Source organism: Pinus tabuliformis, chromosome 5_1, assembly GCF_031772625.1.
Source record: "Pinus tabuliformis cultivar Carrire ecotype Pingquan chromosome 5_1, CPIR1, whole genome shotgun sequence".
Taxonomy (NCBI): Eukaryota; Viridiplantae; Streptophyta; class Pinopsida; order Pinales; family Pinaceae; genus Pinus; species Pinus tabuliformis.
Window position 1 is genome coordinate 186,016,846 of NC_142305.1, and position 26,851 is coordinate 186,043,696.

At 39.5% G+C, this 26,851-nt stretch overlaps 1 protein-coding gene across 1 annotated transcript in view; it reads right to left on the bottom strand.

Moving 5' to 3' along the window:
* The window catches only part of LOC149164029 (DNA-directed RNA polymerase D subunit 2b-like), a 310,324-nt gene that overhangs the window by 87,585 nt on the left and 195,888 nt on the right, over window positions 1–26,851 (bottom strand). Inside the window, exon 7 of the mRNA XM_089431932.1 lies at window positions 4,614–4,908. Within this exon, the coding sequence (XP_089288058.1) occupies window positions 4,614–4,908 (295 nt within the window). The remainder of the gene's footprint in view (window positions 1–4,613; window positions 4,909–26,851) is intronic.

A 26,851-nucleotide genomic window follows, 5' to 3' on the forward strand; every position in this document is an offset into this window, starting at 1 on the left:
GATTTGGCTTGGTCCATGTCTTTTGGAACATTCTAACCCAATTTTATATTAATACCCATTAATATTTTATTTTTCCTAAGTTTAGACTTAGGAACTCCATTAAAAATATTAATTATTTTAATATCTCGCAAACCAGTTAGAATCTGCCCAGAAACCCTTTCTGGGTCTTGGAGATGTCATGTGCTTTAGCCTCTCCACCAATTTTCATGGCTAGAACACATCCGATACTACCCCAAATCAATTTGTGCGCTGTAGCATGTTCTTTAGCCTCTCCACTAATTTTCATGGCTAGAGCACATGATACTACCCCAAATCAACAATAGGAAGGATTTGTGCACTATAGCCGCCCATGGGCCACAACCCATGCCATACTTTTTTGTACTTGCAGCCATATTTCTAGATAGGAAAAGAGAGCAGAGCAACCTCACCTTCCAGCTATTAGGTTTTCTCCCAAAAGGGTTTCCTGAAGCATATCTTGTGTCTTATGTGTGAGCTTTTATTTTTTCGTTCTCTATTTTTTGCAAAATTTTCATTCGCATTCATGCACTATTAACAATAATACTATAGATCTAGAAATCTAATAAAACTATAATAGTGTAGAATTTCAGATTTTAAATATAATTTTATCATATCTGTTATCACAATCTATCTAGTGAAATATCCACGGTAGTTTATGGATCAAGGAGAGAAGAGATTTTGATTTAACTAGGTTGACTTTCTGTTTTGGGCATCTTTGACTAGTGTTGACTTGGTTGACCAAATTTTTGATCTATTTTGGAAGGCCAAATTTAGGGAGACTTTAACCAATTTGACCTGGGCACTTTGACCATTTTTGACCGCAGATTTGAAGCTAGGGTTTCTAGAGGTTGACTGTTGACTTTGACCAAATTTGGAGGCAGATTTGAAGATTGTTTTGAATGGGTTTGACTGAGAAAGAGAGGCCGAATTATTTGTTGCTTTGACTAAAATTGTCTGGGCACTTTGACCGTTGACTCCTGACTGGTTAGGGTTGCGTCGACTATTGTTGACTGAACTTTGACAAGGAAAACAATTGTAGGACTGGTACTTTGACCATAATTGACTTTTATGCTCATATCTGATTGGTTATCAGATTGTTGATTGACTTTGGTAGTCAAGGCTTTGACCTTTGACTTCTGGTTGGATGTGCTTGGACTATGTATTTCTACTGAACATTTGATGAACATCTAATAGAAGAAGAATCTAATTGGGTTTTCCCCCTTGTGGGGTATTTCCCTGGCCTTTGACCTAAATCTCTGTGTCTCATTGATCTTGGTTGTCTTCTATTGTGCATATTGTTTAATTTTCTATCTACAATTGCTCACTGTTATTGGGTGATTGAAAATAAATTTGAAAAGTGATTGCTACTGAAAGAAAATTTTGATTAAGTGATTGTTACAACATAGAACATTGAAAAATTAATACTAGTTGGCTGAGTAGATGTGAAGAATAGGAGAAAAATTTTCTCCTATAGGGTTACCAATTTTGGTGGATAATAGTACCCATGCACTTTGATGATGTCCCTTTGAGTAAGGAGCACTTTTGGTGGATAATAGTACCCATGCACTTTGATGATGTCCCTTTGAGTAAGGAGCACTCTTGGACCCACTTTGTCACTTGCTTTATGGAAATGCCCATTTTTGGAGGGTAATGTCATGTTGGAGAGCCCTTCCTCCCACATGTGTGGATGATTTCTAACATTTTTGTTATGATTTATCATTTGTAAATATATTTTTAGGTCGGCTTGTGACTTATTAACCTAGTTGAATGCTTCAAGCAAACTTTTAGAGCTTTTTGGCTGTAAATTATGAAAAATGACTTGGTTTCCCTCATATAAACAGAGGGAAGTGATTTTCATTAGATCATCATCACACACTCATCTCTCTTCTCTTGAGTGAATGCGCATAGCTCGTTTCTCTTTTTTCCTTGGAGGTAATGGATGAATGATGTCGTGAACAGTCTTGGGGAGGATATTTTTACATGGAGAGACTATTTGAGGATTGATGAAGTGATTCTTCCTTGAATTATGTAAGTTTAATGTTATCTTCTTCCATTTTGCATGCTATCTTTTAAATTAGGGTTTATCTTGTGTCATATTAAAAGTGCAATAATTTTATGAACTCCTATTTACGTGAATATGCAAACTTTTTCATTCAAGAATCCACGAAAAGAACTTGTTTTCATGGATCCTTTGACATTAAATCTCCTATAAAAGAAGTCGCGATGGTTTCTAAGAGAGGAAAATTAGGCTTCCACCCTTCCTATCCAAATCCTTCAATCATTGACCTTGTACTAATTGACTCCATTTACTAATTGAATGGAGATATTTAATGGAGGCACTAGTTTAGTTGTCGGATCACCTTTAAAATTTCTCTCGGTTCTTTACTTCTCGGTAACTAGGGTTAGGGTTTGGTCTAAATCTGCATTTTAAAGCAATTTTACATCCATATGTTATTGTCTTTTGGGTGTAAATTGCATTTAATAAATTTCAGAAGACAAAATCTAAACATTAATTGCATGTTTTACCCCTAAAAATAGGGCTGATGTCTAGATATTTATTGCTGTTACATGCATTTTCAGCCATTCAAAACCTAAAGTTTACGTATCCCTTGCTTACCTCTTTAATAGCCTCTATCCTTTTCACCACTTTAATAGCCTGTATCCTTTTCAGGGTAGTCTTCCTTGTGGGGACATCCAACCATAAAAAAATAAAAAATAAAAAATAAAATAGAGGCCACTGAGGTGATAGTGGTGGCTAATCTCTTCTTTGATGCCATTAGGCATAGGTTTCCTAGTGAAGCTTTGCAGTAGGCCTGCCAGATTTTGTGGTAATGGTCCTAAAAGTCTATGTTATCCTTGTAACTTTGGAAAGCTTGTATCAAAAGAAAATGTAGGTGATTTCATTATTATACAAAAAAAAATAGCCAATATGATCTACTTGTAATTTAAATTGCAGGGAATGCCTAGTTTGGCCATGTCCCATTGTCTGAAATGCATGGAAACACTGAAATGGGTACAAAACACCTTGGAAATGCCATCAACTGTACCATACAGAATTTTCAATCTGGATGTATGGTATAGCCAACAAACTTTCCAAGGTATTTCAGCCATTTTAGTGGCATGTTAGCACCATTCTGGAAGTTTCTGGGCCAACCCAAGTGCCCATGAGGGTCATGACACCAATAGTAAAACATTACCCAGTCCATGCCAATGACCCTTCAAGAGAAAAAAAGATTGAGCTTTGAGCAGTTTGTCACCTTCATAATTAATGGGAAGGTTTGACTCTTGAGTGGTTCCAACTTCATCAGACTTTAGCATTTCCACTGGATTCTATCATGTATGAGGATAAGGGATGGGTCAAGATCAACAAGCTATGTGAATTTGCATCATAAAATCATCAACAAGAGTTAATATAGACACGGGTTTCTTTCTAGAATGTCATTTATGTGTATCATTCTTATTTTCTTGTTTATTTTCAGGATAATATGTTATTAATGATCGATATATATATATAGAAAACAAAAATAACAAACCCAAAAAAAAACAACAAAAACACACAAACAAACCATATATCTATATTTCTTTATTTTTAAATACCACATTTTCCATGCATACCCATTCTGTGGGGTTCATGTTTCCAGGCATTTTAGTTTTGGAAACTTGTACATGTTTCAACGTCTTTTGGGAAGTCATCCTGTAATCATAAATACCCTATACAATTGCAGATTGTCCTGTCAAACTATAAAATTTACAACCATATTTTTCCCTCTACGTATGCTACCAAACAAGAGCCCTAAAACAGGTAAGAGCAGGTCAGCCAGTAACAATATAAATCTAAAAGAAAATCTTGGGAAGGCCATTAAAACTTTACTTCGGTATGCAGGGAAAGATGCAATATCAAGGATTATGAAATTTTAAAATTACAATATGAATGTTCTTTCACTCTTGGAGGGGCATCCTCAATAATGTATTTCAAACACTTTCAAACTCTTATTTAAGTAGAACCATCTTCACAGGTTAAATACTATCTTCAAAGATGCCTACTTCCAATAACATGTTCAAATAGAGTCATAAATACCCATCCAATTGCAGATGTCCTGTCATACTATAAAATCTACACCCATATTTCCCCCTTTACGTATGCTACCAAACAAGAGTCCAGAAAAAGGTAAGAGCAGGTCAGCCAGTAACTATATAAATCTAAAACCGAAGTACATTAATCTCTTAATTAGAACCACCTTCACAGCAGAACTCTTATTTAAATAGAACCATCTACACAGTAGGACTCTTATTTAAGTAGAACCAAAACCATCTTGAAAGTAAAATACTATCTTCGAAGTTGTCTACTTGAAGGTAACATGGTCAAATAGAGTCAGATATGCCCTATCCATATAGACAGGAGTCCTAAAAAAGGATAACTTACAAAATGAATGTTCTTTTACTCTTGGGGGGGTATTCTCAACAATATCTTACAAACACTTTCGAACTCTTATTTTAATAGAACCGTAAATGGTCAAACAGGGTAACATGCCTTTGTAGCATTAAAAAAGAACAAGTTCTGAGTCAATACATTGAATAGAAATATGAAAACCTACTTGAGGATTGATGCACCGCTTGCGACGAAGAGATCGCAATTTGTTTACAAGCGAATCAGGCTCATCATGGGTTCCTACCCACTCTCCATTAACAAAAATGTTTGTGGAGCATTTTGACTCTGGTGATGGGATCTGATCAAGTTTTGAAATGCCACATTGGTTCAAGATAGCAAGAACAGGTTCTTCAGCTGAATTCAAGCTGACAAGGCCTATCACAGCCAAATTCTTAACCAGTCCGCAATTTTCACCATCAGGTGTGGAAATGAAGCATACTCTTCCCCAATAGGATGGATTCCTGTATCAATTATTCCAAATGGTTATCATTTCTCAACCCACCAATAATGCTCTTGCCTATAATTATTATAAGAATATAAATGGACATTCAAAATTTCGACAGCAGCTCAAAACTCCTGGACTCTTGTCTACACAGAATGATATGAAGATAATGGCTGCTGCTTTAACATCAATACCAAGAGTCCAAGAAAATATTTAAATATTGCAGTCATCCACCGTTAAGAAGCATTCTATGCAAAAACATCATAAAGCACATTACTATTGACATCATTTTGCACCAGTGCTATATAATTACAATTAAACTTCAAAAGAAAATGACAAGGAGGCTATTGCAGTTTGGATAAAAGGGTCAAGCTATTTTGATTCACGAGAAAAGAAAATGTAGCCAACTTCAAGGTGAATAATTGATTTTGAAATTATATATCAGGGTTCCTAGTAGGATTAATATCTAAAATGCAAAACAATTACAAAAGAGTGCTAATCACAAATCTGGATTTGAATATAGAAAAAGGGACCTATCTTTTGATGAAAACAAAAATTTCATGAAGATGGGTTCCAGCAACTCTAATATTTGTCAATCCATATACCTGATGGAAATTGTATACACAATTCTTAAGAGAAGCAATATCATAACTAGAAGACATTGAAATATGCTGTCAGTTGGGTTATCCAGCATGCACTTGCATATGAAACATGAAGATTCAGTCTTGTAAAATCAAATAAAAAAGAGGGATAAACAGAAGACACCTAAAAATGCCAGATCATCTGTTCACAAATGAATTTCAGAGGATACAAAATCCTGTCACATTCAGCTCATTTGAAAAGACAATTTAAATATTGTTCATATCTAATAACAAGAATTTGATTTGATTCAGAGGATGTAAAACTAGGAGCTTTAGATGATTCAGAATCCTTCTTAGAGCTACATATTAACAAAAGTCTATGAGTGTGTAACACCTCATATTTTACATGATACAATATAATAAGAAAAGACAAATGGCTCGGGCTACAAAATTCTCTCATATGCAGAAAGGAAACAATAGGAAAACGAAGTTTGAAAATTTCCCACCTCTCATAACAATATTGTTGCTTTTACCCTGTTAACCCCATTTCAGCAGGGATACACATACAACTTTCAAAATGCATTCAACGCCATTGTAAACCCAAGGTCACAAATTAAAGCCTTCTAACAATCATGTGAAGCCTTGGATTTTGTGTCCTAGACCTTGTGATTGGTCAGGCATGTGAAAAATCAGTTACCCGATTCCTACTGCAGCAAACTGATGATATTTCTCCTATTTGTTAAATTCCTTTAATCAAATTACTTGCAGTTTTCTACAGCAAATATCGAAATCCAGACTGCAGGCAACACAAAATAAATATTGCGGAAACTAAATACTGCATTGGAGAGAAATAAACACACACACATCTACATAGTTGTTTTTGGACAATGTCCGTGGAAAAACCCAACTTAGGAAAACTAGTGCAGAAGCTAAGGGTTTTATTATTATGCAGTAGTTTCCAAGTACAAATTGTTAGATGCCCAAACTGGCAAAGAGTTAGAGAGAAAAATCTCACATTGTTACTAACCATCTGACACTGATTAAGCTCTGGAAGGCGAGCCCCACATTGCCTTCGTGCAGTCTCTGCATCAGCCTACACAGATCTACATCACAGGCTCTTCGTCACTTCCTCCTCTGATCTCCTGCTGCCTCGAAATTCGACCCTCTAGCCCTCCGATCTCACACCCCGACTTCTGGCACTAGATCTCGACTCTCCAAGCTGAATTTCGAACTCCCTCTAAAGCTCTGGGTTGCCTTTGTGTGGCACTGCACTGCCTCTCTAAACCTCTCTATGTCTTCTTTGCCTTGCACTCTCTGGATCTGGAAAACTCTCCTTCGGACTACTATCCCTGCCCCTCACTGCAAGAAGATTGCTTGATCTCTCTTAGGCAACTCAACGTTGCTACTCTTGAGAAATTTGATCTCTTTATCTCTCTCACTTGATGTGTCCTCCAAGTGCCCATCAAGCTCCTCCTTATAATCTCTTGCTTGATCTCTCTCAGGAAACTCAATGCTGCTACTCTTGAGAAATTCGATCTCTTTATCTCTCTCACTTGATGTGTCCTCCAAGTGCCCATCAAGCTCCTCCTTATAATCTCTCATTGGTGCTCCAACGACCAAGATTAAAACATAATCAAAGGCTAAGATTAACTGGGAGTTGATCCTCGCCTTCTTCTAGAAGATTCACACTAGATTTAATTAATACCCTTTAATTAACCAGATTTCCTAAGTTTAGACCTAGGGAACCATTTAAAAAAGTTAATTATTTTAATCAAATCATCTCTACGTGGAATTTTCCCAAATGATGTCTAGGTATTAGAGAATGCATGTGTCTTAGCCTCTCTGCAAAATCTCTAGGCTAGAGCACATCCGATGCTACAGAAATGAACAAGGAAATGGTTGGTCCCTCTGGGTATTGTTACCCACCTAAAAGTGGATAACCCATAGGAGATTTTTTTTCCTTCTCCTCTTTGGAAAGCTAGCCAACCAGCCAACAACCCTATATGATCAACACAAAACATACTGCTAGGATCCTCCACTTCTTGCTCCATTCAAATTTCTCTCCCATCCTGCATTCCTTCATCCCAAGATCCCCCACATGTTGCTCCAGTTAGATTTCTCTCCCATCCAACATTCCTTGTTGACAGAAGGTGGGGCATCCATCAACAGGTACTTTAACCATTTTTGCAATCATGTGTTTTTCTCTTTATATTATGGGCATACTAATATAAATCAAGGGGCAAACTAGATAATTGATCTATCTCGATTGTATTTTGGTTCCCTCATTTCACCTGGGAGGCTAGTCTTCAACTCTAGTCAAGTGGGACCTCTTCTAAAGCCTTAAGGTTTTTAGAAGGAAATTATTGGGCAAGCATTGATTGAACTAGCATGTCCACGATAATCCATAACAATTTCCATCTTTTCCCTTATTCATCTATCTCCATTCTTCTAGCTGGTGGTTATTGGTTATTGGGATTGGCACCCTTCATCCTCATCCTCGAGGTTGAGCATAGAAACTTAGCCCTAGAGGTTAATGTAGCTAAAAGATAAAATCATAAGAAAACCACAATCAAAGAAAAATGAAAAATGCAAAAGATGGCTAGGATATTTATTTAGCACGTGGGGAAAATCCTAGCATGAGCTCTACCCCCCTCATTAGCCATCATCCAATTACTCAAGCATTTGATGCTTCATCTAAAGAAAGGAACTATTTTATGTCCCAACCCTGATGAGTGATAAATTGCTTCATCTTAAAAGAGTCTCAAAACCAAGCTTGGGCTCTTGAGAAATGTACCAAAATAAAGACAAATCATGAAGAAGTAAAAGGTGCACCAGAGGGGTGGAAAAAGCAAGCCAAAGAAAGGGGTAAATCATGCCACCGTGATTTCTCCCTTCTTACATCTATACACTTGGGATATTGGACCCCCATTAGTTGGTCAAATGGCTATGGTACCTTTCCATGAAGTCTTCCCACTATGAAACCACCATTATCACACACACATATAAAATGATGGGCTAAACTGGGACATGTGACTCCCCTTTGGCGCTAGAAACTCCTAATAGGGTTTTTGACCTAACTATCCATAACACGAGTGAGGTAACTTGTTTACATGTCTGGATCTAGTTAGACATTTGAAGGTGAGCTTTGTGTGATATTATTGTATCTCAAACATTAGATATGGTCCACTATGATGCATTTATGGTTATTGTCCCTAATGATTGTTTATTTCACTTGACCTTGAGAGGGTTTGTCAAGTGGTGCTTGATACCCACCACCAGTGGGTTGACCCCTATAAGAGAAATTTTCTCCTAGATTTATCTTCAACCAACATCCAACAACCCCTTGCAGCCACCTCACAGCACAACGTGCCACTATTCTCAACCACCTAAGCCAACCATTATGTGCCCTCACTCATCTGTCAAGATCGTATGTTTGAAGGTAGGACTTCCAATCCCAAAAGTATGACTTTTCATTATGTAATTGGGTGTTTATGCTTGCCTTTCTTAGGCATATTTGGACAAGGATTATTGGGGGCATTCGACAGAAAGAAAAGGCTTTGGATGTACCCTTGTTCCCTTACTTTAACCTAAGAGTTAATCTTGTATCCTAGTCCCATGGAATCTCCTTTATTGGCTACTAGCTTTAGGAGTGGCACTACATGGGAAACCCTGATTTTGGTTGCGTGGCCCGCTTCTCAATACCATATATCTCACTCCCCTCTGCTCATTACAAGCCCTTTTCACATTTCTCCATTGGGTCCTGTTACCGAGCACCCGTGGGTAGTATATATAGGAGAATTTTTTTCTCCTAGATGGTCCCCAACCAGTAGCGAACACCCCCTTGCAGCCACCCGATAACTCGATGTGTCATTTTCTCCACCACCTGAGCCATCCATGTGGTCCCTCAACCACTTGTCATGAATGTATGTTTAAAGGTGGGACTTCCGACCCCAAAGGTATGGCTTTTCAATGGTATAGTTGAGTAATTTTCCTTACTTGTCATGGGCACTTTTGAGCATGGATTGGTGGGGGGATTCGGCAGAAAGAGTGGGTTAGGCTTGTATTCTTGTCTCCATTGTCCAATTTCACGGTTACCTTTGTATCCTAGTCCCATGGGATCTCCTTTACCGACCTTTTGGATTTTGTGTTGGCACTACATAAGAAATCTTGATTTTGGTTGCGTGGTCCTACTTCCCATACCAACCACATCACTCCCCTTCCACTCATTTTAGCCATGTTACCCACCCCCTTGTGGGTGATATCCTCAGGAGAAATTTTTCTCCATGATGAACCTCAACCGGCAACCAACAGCCCCTTGATGCCTCCTCCTAGCTCGTTGTGCCATTTCTCTGCCACCTGAGCCAGCCATGTGGTCCCTCACTCCCTTATATTGATTGTATGTTTGAAGGTGGGCCTCCCGAATCTAAAGGTATGTCTTGTGATTTGGTAATTGAGTATTGGGTTTACTTATCATGGATACTTCTGGATATGGATTGATGGGGGGATTTGGTGGAAAGAGTGGGCTTAGTTTAGGTATGTCTTGTGATTTGGTAATTGAGTATTGGGTTTACTTATCATGGATACTTTTGGGTATGGATTGATGGGGGGATTTGGTGGAAAGAGTGGGCTTAGTTTGTGCTCCTGTCCCCTTGATCTCTTTTGGGTTGTTACCCTTGGATCTTAGTCCCGTGGGATCTCCTTTATTGACCATTTGGTTCTAGGGTGGTACTATTTTGGGTGCATGGTCCCAGTCCTTTATCTGCACGTATTGTGAAAATTCCTACATCAAAATTCCTACTGCAACAACTGATGATATTTCTCCTCCTACTTAGATTTACATGAACAAGTTATATGTAGTTTCCTACGACAAATATTGAAATACATACATTGCAACCTTCACTTAATTAATTTATATGTGGAACAAGAGACTGAGCAAGAAAGAAAATACAACACAATAACACCATTATTTTTTGACAGATGTCCCCAGAAAAACCCAATGCGAGAAAACCGACGCAACAGGTCTGAGGGTTTTATTCTTATGCAGTAGTAAATATGAGTACAATTCTTGGATGCTCAATTAGAAATCCGATACAGAGAGAAACTAGACAAAACGAATGGTGAAGTGCTCTGAGAATCTGAGTCTGATCACGCTGAATTGGAGCCTCTGCGTAGCCTTTGCACCAAACTGTGTCACTCCATGCAGTTCCTGCGTCACCCCTGTTGGGTATCACGTTGCTCCTTCTCTAGACCATCTGCTGGCTGGAAAATCCGAATCTCTGCCTCCCAGTGTCACCCTGACTCTCGTCTCTTGAAACTTGATTTCCTCAGCAGGAATTTGATTTCCCTCTAAGGCCTACGCTGCCACTGCATCAGCTCTATGTGGGCCAGCATCTACCTTTCTCTGGACGTCGTTCTGCATCGTACTCTCCGACCCAGGAAATTTCCTTCTTCCGGATAGTCACTGCCCCTCACTGCAAGAACTCTCCTCGATCAAAACTTCCTCCTAAAAACTTCTCACTTTAGGAATTCGATCTCTTGATCTCTCGGTGTGTTTTTTGAATGACCCTCAAGCTCCCTTAAATAATCTTCTCGTTGACATTCAACGACCCAAATTAAAAGCTAATCAACCCTCAAGCTCCCTTAAATAATCTTCTCGTTGACATTCAACGACCCAAATTAAAAGCTAATTAATGGCTAAGATCATTTTAGCTTGATCCTTGTTTTCTTCTAGAAGTTACACACACAATTAGATTAATACCCATTAATATTTTTAATTTCCTAAGTTTAGACTTAGGGTCCCATTAAAAAATATTAATTATTTTAATAAAATCGTTTCTCAGTGTAATTTCCCAAAAAGCTTTCTGGGTTCTTTGGAACACATGTGCCCAACCCTCCCTGCAAAATTTGAGGCCTAGAGCACATCCAGTGCTATCCCAAATCAACACTCCCTCTTGGAGAGGAATGTGCCCTAGCAATATACGTTGCTGCATATTGCTCTGACTCTAAAGCATCATCCTCTGCGCTGCTGATGTTTGACATGCTATCCACCAACTACTACGTTGCTGCTAGAATTGTACTGCTGCTGACACTGCCACTGTCAACACTGCATCCGTAGTACAAATCCCTCTCAAGTGTTGCATTTGTGTTGTTGCTAACACTACCAACTACTACTGCACTGCAAATTGTTGCTTCTGCTCTATCAGCAACGGAAAAACATCCAAAATTACTAAACTAACTGTGTTCAGTATGATACCATGTGAATGCTGAAGCCTGACTGCTGCTAGTCTCTGTGTTGACCCTCTGAATCTTTTGCGTTGTGGACCTCTTCTCTATGCCATCTACATTGTTGCCAACTCTGCTCTGTGCTCTCTGGTGCTCCTAGCCACTGCATCTATTGCTCCAACACTCCTCTACACCATCCGACACTAGTCCATCTTTCTACCACAAAATTGGGCTCTCGTAGCAAGGTAATGACCCAAGAGGTGGACTCCTCAAGGATCCTGCCCATATGTAGCTCTTTCAAACTACAATTCCAAATCAACCCACCTCCGTCCTGGAGGTGTCTCGGCTATCATGGCGAACTCCTCTTCGATATTCGCGGGTGCAACCTTCGAATCGTGCTTCTCATCCTTGTCCTTCTCTTTGAGAGGACAATAAGTAGCGTAGTGACCCATCTCACCACACTTGAAACACTTGATCTTCGAGAAATCCTTCTTATGTCTCCGCTACTCCTGTTATCCCTTCGATGCAAGGGTTGCATTATCCTCCTCCTCCTTGGGCTTTGACCCACTGTTGCTGCTTCCGTCAAGTTTAACATTGACTAAGTCTCTCTTCAGCTCCTCTTGTTTTAGAGCTGCCCACATCTCATCCCAATTCGGTAATGCTGCTCTGCCCAGGATACTCTGGCCAAAGACTTGCCACTCATCTGAGACAAAATTGAGGGCAAGTCTACAAACTCTGAATCCTAAGGTGTATGCCCCACAACAGACAACTCATCACAAATTTCCTTCAACTTTGTGAGGAATGGATCCACACGCTCTCCCTTCTGCATATGAGTAGATCTTAGCTCCTGCTCCAAGTACATCTTCCGCTGCTCGGAAGATCCTTTATATAGCGTTGCCAAGGCATCCCACATCTCCTTGGCAGTTCCTTTGCTAGCAACATGACGCACCACTAATCCTTTACTCCATCAAGGATCATCCTCTTGGCCTTCACCATTTCTAATTTGTACTTTTTCAATGGGTCTGCATCTGCAGGGACAACCACCACACTGTCGAGGTATGTCTTGAGGGCATGCTCATCTAGAAGGAATGACATTCTAACCTTCCAAATGACATAGTTGGATGCTCCATCCAACCTGTCCTTCTCCCTCAAGCCATTGGTTGCCATTTCTGCCAAAAATAGAAAGTCAAATGACCTGCTCTCTCCTCTGTGCAGCTATTGGGCTAGCCTACACACTCCTTGTTGGAGCTAGTAAAACTGCTACCCCTTGCTGCTGCTCAACTCTAGAGAATTCGAATTCCTTGGCTAGGAATTCTCTGAGGAAGAAATCCCCTCAACCGTGCTTCTCCTCTCTCTTCTGACGATTTTTTGCCCAGCTAACTGCTTGCACAAAAAATCTACGTCCGACCAGCGTCTCCTCATGTAGAGGCTTCAACGTTGCTCCCTCTGCCCCAGTAAAAAAATTGATCTGGAAGCCCTTCTCTCCATCGACTCACTCGAAGAGAGACTGCCTTAAAATTTCAGCCTTCCGGCTAAGAACTGCACAAACCCTCTGGGGTTTCGAACTGTTGCCTCCTATAGATTTTCGATCTCCCTCTTTTGCTCAACATTGGGTTCTCTAGCACTGCTCTTCTTGTTCCACCTGCAACGCTGATACCATGTGAAAATTCCTAAACCGGAATTCCTACTGTAGCAACTGATGATATTGCTCCTACTTGTTAGATTTACATGAACAAGTTATTTGCAGTTTCCTACAACAAATATTGAAATACATACACTGCAACCTTCACTTAATTAATTTATATGCAGAAACAAGAGACTGAGCAAAAAAGAAAATACAACACAATAGCAATGTTATTTGTGGACAAATATCCCCGAAAAAACCCAATGCGGGAAAACCAGTGCAATAGATCTAAGGGTTTTATTAATATGCAGTAGTAAATCTGAAAACAATTCTTGGATGCTCAACTAGCAATCCGATAAAGAGAGAAACTGGATAAAACGAATGGTGAAGTGTTCTCACCTTGTCACTGGGAGAATCTGAATCTAATCATGCTGAACTGGAGCCTTTGCGCAAAACTGCGTCACCCCTGCTAGGTATCACGCTACTCCTCTAAACCCTCTGCTGGCTGGAAAATCCGAATCTCTGCCTCCTAGTCTCACACCCTGGCTCCCGGCTACTGAGACTCGGATTCCTTAGCAGGAATTCGATTTCCCTCTAAGGCCTACGCCGCCAACGCGTCAGCTTTGCGTGGGCCAGCGTCCGCCTCTCTCTGGACACATCAGCTCTACGTGGGCCAACGTCCGCCTCTCTCTGGACATCGTTCTACCCTCTCTCTGCCTTGTACTCTCTAGCCCAGGAAAATTTCCTTCTTCCGAATACTCACTGCCCCTCACCGCAAGAAATCTCCTTGATCAGAACTTCCTCATGAGAACTTCTCAATTCAGAAATTCGATCTCTTGATCTCTCAGTGTGTTTTCCAAATGACCCTCAAGCTCCCTTAAATAATCTTCTCGTTGACATTCAATGACCTAGACTAAAAGCTTGGCTAAGATCATTTTAGCTTGATCCTCGTTTTCTTCTAAAAGTTACACCCACAATTAGATTAATACCCATTAATATTTTTAATTTCCTAAGTTTAGACTTAGGGTCCTATTAAAAAATATTAATTATTTTAATAAAATCCTTTCTGGGTAGAATATCCCAAAATGCTTTCTGAGTTCTTTGGAATACATGTGCCCAAGCCTACCTGCAAAATTTGAGGCCTAGAGCACATCCAATGCTACCCCAAATCAACACATATCACTCCCTTTCACTCACTATACCCCCATTTGTCTTCTCTCCCTGCTGGGTCCACATTCCCATTCTGGGTCCACATAGGGCTAGCCTTCCTACCCCCTTGCCCCCCCTTGGGTCAGGCCTAGAATTATACCTCGAAGGTTGAATCAATTAAAAGAAAAAGTGAAAAGCATAAATGACCACATTTAACAGGAAATTGCACCACAAAATGCAAAAGATGGCCGGGAAAAAAATAATTAGCATGTGGGCAAAAGCCGACACATGAGCTCTACCCGATCCATGGCCAACACCCTAGTTCCATAGGCCCTATATGAGCGTCCTCTATCATTCAAGAACCCATGATTGTCCCAACCCTTCAAGGGCAATGAACCGCCCTACCTCAAAAGGGGTAATCACTGCAATATTCTACACATCACGCTCTTGTCTTTTGAGCCCCGAGCAGTTAATTAAAGAAAATTCATAAAGGGAAAAAGGCATATAATGAAGGGTGGAAAAATCAAGGTCGGGGCACCCCATGTACCATGACTGCTCCCTCCTATACATTATATACCCAGGTGTGGGATTCCCCTTATCTAGCTACGCCTATGCCCCATTATGTGGCCGAGGGCTGCCCCTCTCATTCCCTATTTCATCGCACCTATGTGTCACTTGCCACCGCCATTAGAAGGATGTACCTTGGACATACTATCCTCTCTAAGGGCTAAAACCACCTAATAAGGTCCTTGGCTAACCCCCATTGGAGTTTGGAGGCACGGGCACATGCCAAAGCCCACTACGGGAGGGCATGCCACTATGAAGTGTCCACTCTGTTATCCATGGTTTGTAAGCGCCTTTACCCGATTATTTTAATGACTAATTATACTGGAAGCCTAGGGGACGCATTGCATCTTATGCAGGATTGCAGGTGGTTTCCATTTGGATTTGGCTTCCCTATATGGGATCCTGACCCCAGAGGTCCACATTGGCACATGTAGGGTGTGCATAGAGAGGCATGGGCCTCCACAACAGCAGACAACACTCCACAGATATTCATGGATGTTCAGAGACTTCTAGTGATCCACTTTTGGGACAATGGTGACATGATTGGTACACTATGCCCAGCAGGCCCCCACAGGAGCCCCACAGTCTTGTCAAGTGTCCCAACACTTGTACGATGTCATGACAACATTCATTCCACCACCCGGACCATTGCAGAGGATCTACAAACATCTCTGATTCATATTGAGACCCATGGGGTCATTGATGTGCCCTCAGACCCATTGAGAGCACCACAAGTCTACTACTTAGAGAACAAGGGGCCACCCCCTTGTCCATCATATTTTGAGGAATTTATTGCTCAATTGTGAAAATTTCTGAATCTTTACAAACAAAAATCCTATTGCAGTTACTGGTTTAACATCTCCTACTTGTTATTTCATTCAACAAGTTATTTAATTAGATAAGCAGTGATGTAAACACTACTACAGACTACACTGACATACAAATCATAAACTGAAACAATAGATGAGACAAACACACAAGAGACACCGTTATTTTTGGACAACACGTCCCCGGAAAAACCCAATGCGGGAAAACCGGTGCAACAAATTAAGGGTTTGTATTATTAAGCAAGTAGAATATGAGTACAACAGGTTGCCTCTCACACTGGCTAACCTTACAGAAAAATCACAGCAACAAGAAACACATTCGAGGGTTTACCTCATTCCCCAAGTCATAGCTGATCCAATGAATGATTTGACCCTCCTGGCAAACATTGCGAAGTCCCTATGCAATCACTGTGTGGGCCAACATCTTGCCTCTAGAAGACTGCGTCACCCTTTCTGCTGGATCGATTTGCTGGATGAAGACTGTTGTTCAGCCCTCCTAGCTCAGAACCTTGCTTCTCCAGCCAAATCTCAGACTACTGACAAATACTCTGCACTATCACTGAAAGAGCCCCTTTGGACTGCGTCAACCCCTCCTGGGCTGCGTAAGCCTCTGCGCTGTCTCTACTGATGCTCAGGCTGCCTCTTTGCTACATACTCTTTGGCTCGAAACTTCTCCCCCGATCCAAATCTCTGCTTCTGCCCCTCTCACTGCAACTTAGATCACTTGTTCAATTTCTCAGCAAACCACGCCCCAGAAAAATCGAATTGACTGATCAACTTGGTGCATCTCCAACTGACCCTCAAGCCTCCTCTTATACTTTTCATGTTGATGAATCAACGGTTGAGATTAAGTCCCTAATCAACAACTAAAATTAAAACAGATTTGATCCTCATCTCTTAGAAGCTTCTCACCCATATTTTTATTAAAAGCCATTAATATTTTTATTTTCCTAAGTTTAGACTTAGGAACCCTATTAAAAATATTAATTATTTTAATAAAACACAATTTGGGCAGAATTTCACCAAAAAATTTCTGGGTCTTGGAGATCTCATGTGTTCTAGCCTCTCGACAAAATTTCGGAGCTAGAGTACATCCGATGCTAGCCAAAATCAACACTACCTCATAGCGAGGAATCCCTAGCAATACTTTCTAGTAGAAGTATCACACTAATCCATGACATTGATCCTATGTGCTGCTAATGCTCAGCCTGCTACCCTTCATCCATTGCACTGCTGCAACTTGTATTGTTGTCTATGACACTGCCACTGCCACTTCTGCTTCTATACTACAACTCCCTCTCAATACGCTACATCATGCTACCCATAGCACTGCCACTGCTAACTGTTGCAATGCAACTCCGTCGCTGAGAAGTAAGAAATTGAAAAAGTCACCCAAAAGCTAACATGCTAGTCAGTCTGGATGCCCCGTGATGCTAAAGCTACCTCTACTGCTAATCTGCGCTTACCTTGTGACGCTATTGCGCTGCTGTTGTATCTGCTTTGTGCCTCCTGCACTGCTCAACACTCTACTACGCTGCTTCAGACTTTGGCACTCTAGCTCTGCCACTGTCGCTCCATCATTCCTTGCACCAACTGACTTCTGTCATTTTGCTACTGTCATTAAGGGCTCCAATAGCCATATGCAATCCAAGAGTTTGGGCACCTCAATGATCCTACCCCAGGTGTAATCCTCCCGACTACAGCTCAATGTCGCCCCACCTCTTCTCTAGAGGTGCATGAGCACTCATGGCGCAATCCTCATCATCATCCTCCTTGTCAGCTTTCGCTAGAGCAGCCTTTGAGTCAAACTTCTCTTCCTTGCCCTTTTTTCGAGGGCACTGAGTGGAAAAATGTCCCAGTTCCCCACATCTGAAGCATCTGACTTTGGATATGTCTTTCTTTTTCCTCTTCTGCTGCCCTTGTTGTCCCGTTGAAGCGAGCACTGCATCCTCCTCTTCCTCCTTCTTAACTCTGATTCCTTTTCCGCTACTTCCCGCCTTGGTTAATCATTTGATCTCTTCCTGTCGAACAATTGCCCACATCTCCTCCCAACTGGGGAGAGAAGCCCTGCCCAAGATGCTTTGGACAAAGGTCTTCCAGTCTTCAGTGACTGCATTTAGGGCAGTCCTGACCATGACATAGGACACTGTTATTTTTGGACAAATGTCCCCAAAAAAAACCCAATGCAGAAAACCGGTGCAGTAGATCTGAAGGTTTTATTACTATGCAGTAGTAATTCTGAGTACAATTCCTTGGATGTTCAACTAGCAATCGATACAGAGAGAAACTGGACAAAACAAATAGTGAGATGCTCTCACCCTATCACTGGAAGAATCTGAGTATGATCACGCTGGACTAGAGCCTCTGCGTAAGCCTCACGCAGTCTCTTGTCACCCATATTGGGAATTACGCTGCTCCTCCTTTGGACACTCTGCTCGCTGGAAATTTCGAATTTCTGCCTCCTTGTCTCACATCCTGGCTCCCGACTTCTGAAACTCGATTTCCTCAACAGGAATTCGATCTCCCTCTAAGGCCTGCGCTGTCGCTGCATCAGCTTTGTGTGGGCCAGCGTCTACCTCTCTTTGGACGTCAGTCTCTCTTTGGACGTTGGTCTGCCCTCTCAGCCTTGTACCCTCCAGCCCAAGAAAACTTCCTTCTTCCAAATACTATCTTTGCCCCACTGCAAAAGATCACTTCGATCACTCCTCTAACAACTGTTGCGCTACCCTCTTTGAGAAATTCGATCTTCTTGATCTCTCTCGGTGTGTTTTCCAAAACCCTCAAGCCTCCTTAAATAATCTTCTCGTTGACATTCAACGACCTAAATTAGAAGTTAATCAATGACTAAGATCATTTATGCTTGATCATCGTCTTCTTCTAGAAGTTAGATTAACAGTTAGATTAATACCCATTAATTATTTTAATTTCCTAAGTTTAGACTTAGGGTCCCATTAAAAATAATTAATTATTTTAATAACACTTTATCTGAGTGGAATTTCCCGAAATGTTTTCTGAGTTCTTTGGAATACATGTGCCCAAGTCTCCCTGCAAAAATTGAGTGGAATTTCTCGAAACGTTTTCTGGGTTCTTTGGAATACATGTGCCGAAGTCTCCCTGCAAAATTTGACACTTAGAGCACATCCGATGCTACCAGAAATCAACACTAACAATGGCTTGTAGAGAATCAAAAGAATTATCAGGAAAATCATGAAACCAATCCATAGCATCATCTTCGGAAGAAGGTTCGCATTTTTGATGTCTACCACTTATTCATACAAAGGCTAAACTTCTTGATATGATCATTAGAAGTTATTGCATTATTACCTTGAAACACAAGCAAATTATCACAAGCTTTCTCTGGAAAGTCATGAGGATAACCTTGAATGTTAGAATTTAGAAAAACAACAAGGGGCGAACAAGTCATCCATGTTGACCTATTCAAGGGTAAAAGGAGCTAACTGATGTTAAAGTGAGAGATCCTTTTTCAAGACAATCAATAAATCTACAAGAGGCGAGCCTCTAGCCGGAATTCTTGTAAAAAATGAAAGAAGTGGAGTTGCCATCCAAACAATAAAGTAACCCAAATGTTCGAGTGCTACAGTGCAAATAGAGAAGTGAATAAGGCGATAAGAAGATTAGTGAGATATCAAAGCGCCACCAAATGTGGTGCTTGACAGATCAAGAAGATGAAAATGGATTAGAGGATTATGAAGATTAACGAGAATGTCGTCAACGCCAAGGTTCAATAAAATGGTCCCCGACAATGGTGCCAAAAATGTTTTGGCGTTGGCGGGACAAATGAATGAAGGATGCAAGATCACAAGATAATAGAATGTCGTAAACCCCAACAATGGTGCGAAAAAATGTAGTCACTAAGATTGTACAGGAACTGCAACAACCGCTCAGGGCAAGGGCTGTCACTCTAATCCCAGCCCACTCCGTTCTAGTTGTCTCCCAACAGCAGGCTATGGGGGGTAGTCCCTATGGAAATGAGGTGAAGGAAAACAAGTTGGGAAACAACTTGTTTGAGGGACACAGATGAGTGGCCTAGCTACTTGGTTAAATTTAGCAAAATTAATGATTAGATTAGGTTTTAAGTATGAGACTAGTGCCTTATGGAATCACAATTCTTCCTTATTGTAAATTAATTCCAAGTAACCGGATGGACACCCGCTGCTTGATATGATAGACTAACCTATATGGGATGCAAGTCCTAAGAGCTAGGTGTGATGCAAGAATGTTGGTTAATTTTAAATTAAATGACTATTCTAAGTTCAACCTCTCCCTTAATTGTTTTGAGAAACAATCGTTAGAGTAGGTTGTAGGATGGAAGCTAATGGGAAGTAGGCAAAGCCCTGATTAACGATACCTCCCCCTGTGTTCCAACCACTCAGTGCCTTTGGTACTACAAAGACTGTGGCTCTAATAACTGCAAGGTCACTGTGTTAACCATTGTGTTAACCCTCAAGCTAATAAGAGAAGGGTTGCCCTAGGAGTCCATCAACCTAGCTTATGCTAGGAGATATGTTTTTAGTGCAAGATAGATCCTAGAATGCTCGTGAAAAGATGATGAGTGAAATTACTTGAGTTAAGATTGTTTAAGTGTTTAAGTACTCAAATTATGATTCCTCCTTATGACAACCATACTTAACAATAATTAGAAGACAATCTTAATACAAGGCAAGTGCTTAAGGATACAAGTGCGAATGAATCAATCCACAAAATATTGACAAAAAATCATCCAATTTGTCAATTAGATAATGATTACACGATGCCAATAAAATTTACTCAAGATGTTCTTATCACAATGTCAATTAAATTCCGTGTCAAAACAACTTAACCAAGCACAAGATCATAAAATTAGAGATTAAAAGTATGAGTGCTTAAGTGTAAAATTCAGAAATTCAGAAATCCTTGTAACTTTTTGTAAGACAAGCAAGTGTTAGATCTCAAATATCTAAATCAGCAGTGATATTTCAAAAAATTCCTGAACACTTATTAGACTTGTGACAACAGCAAGAAAATCACTTTAGATCATGGAATTTACCAAATATATGAAGCATTACACTTATTAGACTTGTGACAACAGCAAGAAAATCACTTTAGATCATGGAATTTACCAAATATATGAAGCATAAAATTTTCCGAAAGATTAGCAAGATGTAAATTTATGAATTTAACCCACTTTAAAATGGAGTATTCAGTGATATGTCAGATCATAAGTAACTTATTACCGCACTAAACAAATCATCAGATCAACAAGTTAATGATGCTACAACAAATGCCCAATATGCCAAAAACTAGGACAAATTTATCAAAATTGAAGAAATCAAGTTTTTAGGGCTTTTAGAGTGTGATATTAAGAAAATATCAAATCTGAAAAACTTGTTACCGCAGTGAGGAAAAAACAGAAAACAAAATGCCAAAAAATGCCCAGAACTTGGAAAAAATGGCCAAAATTGAAAATTTGAAATTTTGAGTCTTTTAGGTGAATTACTCAGAAAAGATTCAAATTTCATATATTTTCAGTTATGCAGTAAAATTCCAGAAAGCAAAAAATCAGATCTAGGCTAGATAACTAATGCCCAAATGGCCAAAATTTAGGAAAATTCAAAATTTGCAAGTTTGAGTTATTAGATTAGAGCTTAAATGTATGAGTGCTTAAGTGTAAAATTCAGAAATCCTTGTAACTTTTAGTAAGACAAACAAGTGTTAGATCTCAAATATCCAAATCAGCAGTAATATTTCAGAAAATTCCAACACTTATTAGACTTGTGACAACAGCAAGAAAATATATGAAGCATAAAATTTTCCGAATGATTAGCAAGATGTAAATTTATGAATATAACCCAATTTAAAATGGAGTATTCATTGATATGTCAGATCATAAGTAACTTATTACAGCACTAAACAAATCATCAGATCAACAAGTTAATGATGCTACAACAAATGCCCAATATGCCCAAAACTAGGACAAATTTATCAAAATTGAAAAAATCAAGTTTTTAGGGCTTTTAGAGTGTGATATTAAGAAAATATCAGATCTGAAAAGCTTGTTACCAGTGAGGAAAACAGAAAACCAGTGAGCGATTAGTGCTTGAACAAATGCCAAAAAATGCCCAGAACTTGGAAAAAATGGCCAAAACGGAAAATTTGAAATTTTGAGCTTTTTAGGTGAATTATTCAGAAAAGATTCAGATCTGATATATTCAGTTATGTAGTGAAATTCCAGAAAGCAAAAAAACAGATCTAGGCTAGATATCCAATGCCCAAATAGCCAAAATTTAGGAAAATTCAAATTTTGCAAGTTTGAGTTATTTTGACCAAATTAAAAGTGATTTTAGGACTTATATATCACTTTCTAAGAAAAAAATTCAGTAATAATCACATTAAGAAACATTTGTCGACGCGTTTTGAACCATCTAGTGTGATTTATTGTCAGGACAAGATGAAGAATCAGATCATGGCAGTGGGTTAAATAGAGAGAGTCGAGACAGATCATTCCAATGGCTATAAAGAAATTACTAGTGTGATTTATTGTCAGGACAAGATGAAGAATCAGATCATGGCAGTGGGTTAAATAGAGAGACAGATCATTCCAATGGCTATAAAGAAATTACTACTTTTGACTGGGTCAAAAAATAGGTGAAGGATTAATTTTCTTCATAATTTAAATAATTAAATCAAATATATATAAATAAATATTAATATTATTTTTCACATAAATTTGAAATTACTTTTGACTAGACTAAGAATTAGGAGAAAATTAATTTTCTTTTATAATTTAAATAAATAAATATATATATTTTACATAAATTTGAAATTACTTTTGACTAGACTAAGAATTAAGAGAAAATTAATTTTCTTTTATAATTTAAATAAATATATATATATATATATATTTTTACATAATTTTCTTTTATAATTTAAATAAATAAATATATATATTTTACATAAATTTGAAATTACTTTTGACTGGACTAAGAATTGGGAGAAATTTAATTTTCTTATTATATATATATATATATATATATATATATATATATAGATATTGATGAGATATTATTACCCAATCCATAAAATGAGGCCTAGGAGGCATTATTAAAATAATGGGAAATATTATTCTTGTTACAAAGCTTAATAAATAAGAAACTAAAATAAATTATAAAATACCAAAGTCAAAGGTTGAATATAAAAATAAATTAAGATCTATAACAAATATATATATATATATATATATATATATATATAAAAGCAGCCAAGATGAGAAAGGCAGAGGCACTAATAGCACCCGTAGAGGCAACAGATAAAGCAAGGGCTGTAGCACCCACGCCTTTACTGAGCTCAGGTGAAGTTCTTGACTTTTCACCAGTTCCCAAGTCTCAAATTGAACCATCACCATTAGTAAACCTCGCCACCAGTACCTTTCGGATACAATAAGACAGTAGTAGGGAGATTCCCTCATATCATTATATATGTCGCGGTAGTTTTCTGTCATTTCATCCTTCGGCTCATAAGAGTTGAAAATGACAAGAGAAACATATCAGGTAAGATTGAGTTTTTTTTAGATCTTATCCCTCCCTATTCCTACTATCTGATTGAATAGTTTTATGATAGAGTGGCGAGTTGTCCCCATGCTAGCTGGAGCTAACTCCAAAACCTAGCGACCACCGGAATGACTATGCTTCCTAACCCCACCAGTTGTCTCTTATCTTGATTAGCATTACCCGAGTGATGCTCCGACCTTTCTCTTCTGCTAACAACTCATTTCGTTACTTAGTTCTTAACGGGAAGATAGCTTGTTAATCTATGACCTAACGACTGAACGAGGAAAGAGGAATGAGCACATGAGGTAATTCTTTCTCGGACAGCTCCATCCCTCCCAACAACCGCGAACAACCAAACCCTTGGGACCTTCTTCAACCCCAAGATGTGATGAGTCGACATCGAGGTGCCAAACAACCCTGTCAATAAGAGCTCTTGGGAGTCATCAGCCTGTTATCCCCGACGTACCTTTGATCCGTTGAGCGAGAGCCCTTCCACGCAGGACTCCCGAATCACTATGGCCAACTTTCATCTCTATTCGACCATATATATATATAGGGGAATCAACTAAAGGGATAATATAAACTGACAAAGGGAAACAAAGAGGAATCAATAAACCCAAGGGGGAGAAATCAGAATTTATCAAAATTAAGGAAATAAAAAGGGAAAATCAAGGAAATCGACACAACCACTAGATCAAGAAGGAAAAATGCTAAGAGGAAAGGGCAGGGATCCAACAGTTGCTAATTTTCCATCCGTCATCCTTGTTTAGATTACTCGGCCTCCTTTCAATTTCAATGGCTTCCCTAAACTTACGGTGATGAAAATGAGTAATCTTCACAATAACCTTAGCCTCCTCAATGCATATATGATGTTTTGTCTTCTCCGCATGTTCAACCAAAGCTGAAGAGTGGGTCCTCCCATGCTTGATGTCGGCTATGTGCTCCTTAATCCTCTGATTTATAGACCGGTCGGTTTCACCAATGTATGAGGTTCCACAAGAACAAGGGATAACATAAACACATTTCATATCCTTGGGGCCCATTGGGTCTTTAACAGATTTTAAAGAACTTTGAATGGTGTTGAGGGGTCTAAAGGTTCGGGGAACATTAAGCTTCCTCAGGATTCTCAAAATCCTGTCTGTGGTCCCTTGAATGAAAGGGAGATGCACCCCTAAAATCCGATCATTGGGGTCTTTCTTAACCTTAGGATCTTTTCTAGCTTTGAGGAAAGTTTTAAGACCTTGTTGCCTACTATATCCATTATTAATGAAAACATTAAGGAGATGGGTTTTCTCTTTAGAAAGGTGGTCTTCATAAAAAATCCTCAGTGCACAAGTAGCTAACGTGTTGAGAACACCTAGCTTTTGAGCAGGGAAATGATGAGACTTGGCATGAAGATATTGCTCAGTATGAGTCTTCTTCTGAAACACCTGGTGGGAGAAAGAGCCATCATCCTTCCTCGAAATGAGGACATCAAGGAAAGGCAGGAAACCATTAACTTCCTACTCCATGGTAAACTTTATGGAGTTAGACTGATTATTGAGATGCTGGAAAAAGAGATCTAACTTTTCTTGACCATGCAGCCATATGGCGCAGGTGTCATCCACAAATCTCTTCCAAAGCTTGGGCTTAAATCAAGCTGAGGCCAAAGCTTTGGATTCAAAGTCTTCCATAAACAAATTAGCTACAATAGGGGACAGGGGGGAGCCCATGGCCACACCACAAGTTTGTTCATAGAACTCCCCTTCGAAGCAGAAAAAAGTAGAAGTAAGGCAAATCTCGACTAATTTTGCAATGTTGGGATCAGTGAGGCGATTGAGGACCTCAATGGCTTCCTTAATGGGGATGTTAGTGTAAAGGGAAACTACATCGAAACTAACAAGATTGTCTCCAAGATCAAACTTCATGTCCCTTAACTCATTGACAAATGACGAGGAGTCTTTGACAAAGGACTTTGTAAGGCCAACAAGGGGTTTAAGCTTCATGGCTAAATATTTAGCTAGAAGATAGGTTGGCCCTCCTATGGTGTTGACAATGGGTCTAAGGGGGCCCCATCCTTATGGATCTTTGGAAGCCCATAGATCCTAGGAGTGATAGGGCTACTCTCGATAAGTTTGTGGCTAAAGGTGCCAACAGTGCTACTAGACTTTATAGCTAGAGCAACCGCTCTGGAGATCCTCTTCAAGGGATTCTTGTCAAGCTTTCTGTAGCTTCCACTATTACACAGGTGATCCAACATCTTCTTCCGATAATCCTCATTATCAAGGATTACAGCGGCCCCACCTTTGTCGGCTCTCAAGACAACGATGTCTTGGTTCCTGTTCAAAGATTTGAGGGCATCAAACTCATCCTTGCTAATGTTATTCTTAGGGGGCTTTGCTTTCCTAAGGATAACAACGCAGTCTTGTCGTATTATATCCTTAGTATTATCCGGTAAGCCCCTGATCCCAAACTCAAGGTCACACATAATATAATTCATCGGGATTTTCTTAAGAGCAAGGGAAAATTTTAATCCCTTCTCCAGATGTCTATAGACCGAATGGGCAAAGGAAAATCTTGACAGGTTGACTACCCTACTACTATGAGAAAAAGGATTATTCTTATTATTAATATTATTCTTATTAAGTTCTTCACTATTACTATTATTATTATTATTATTATTATTATTAAGTCCTTTATTCTTATTCTTATTCTTATTATTATTATTATTATTATTATTCATACGTTTTTCACTACTATTATTAATCTTATTATTATTATTATTACCTTCTACTTTATTAATATTTACCATATTATCGAATTCAAAAGAATGACCTTCATCCAACTTATTACTAGGGTTATTAAATGTCAAAAGGGGAAAATTAGAATCGAAGTCCAACGTCTTCCAAGTAGGGAGACCACTGGCAGAGTGAAGGCTGTTGTTAACTAAGAGACCAGAGGATAAAGGATCACCGCAGACAAGAGAGGAACAGACATCGGGATTGGATGGGATGACGCTAAAAGGAGACGAGGAGTAGGGATGGGAGCAAAGAACTAAGGACTGTGAAGGGTAACGGGTGAAGCAAGAAGGGAGAAGGTCAACAGACTAGATAGAGCCGGGATAAACCACGACCTCAGATGGAGGATTCACAGTCTGCGATATGGAGCCACGACTGCCTGGACTGACACAGATCACAAGCGATGAGTTATCAACCTGTGACGAAGACTTTGGACAGGGAAGAAAAGTCCCAAAACTGCCTATAGCACAGGATAAGGAAGGCAGACTAGATTCAACGGATTGGAGAGGCTAAACTTGAAGCGGATTTCCAAAAGCAATGCACTCACCCTGGGAGTGAAAGAAATCGGCTGAAAGAGAGACCTCAATGAATCCATCACCCTAGCTGGGGAAGAAACATCTTCGAAAACAGGACAAGAACCGCTATTAATCCACGAATGAAGCACAACA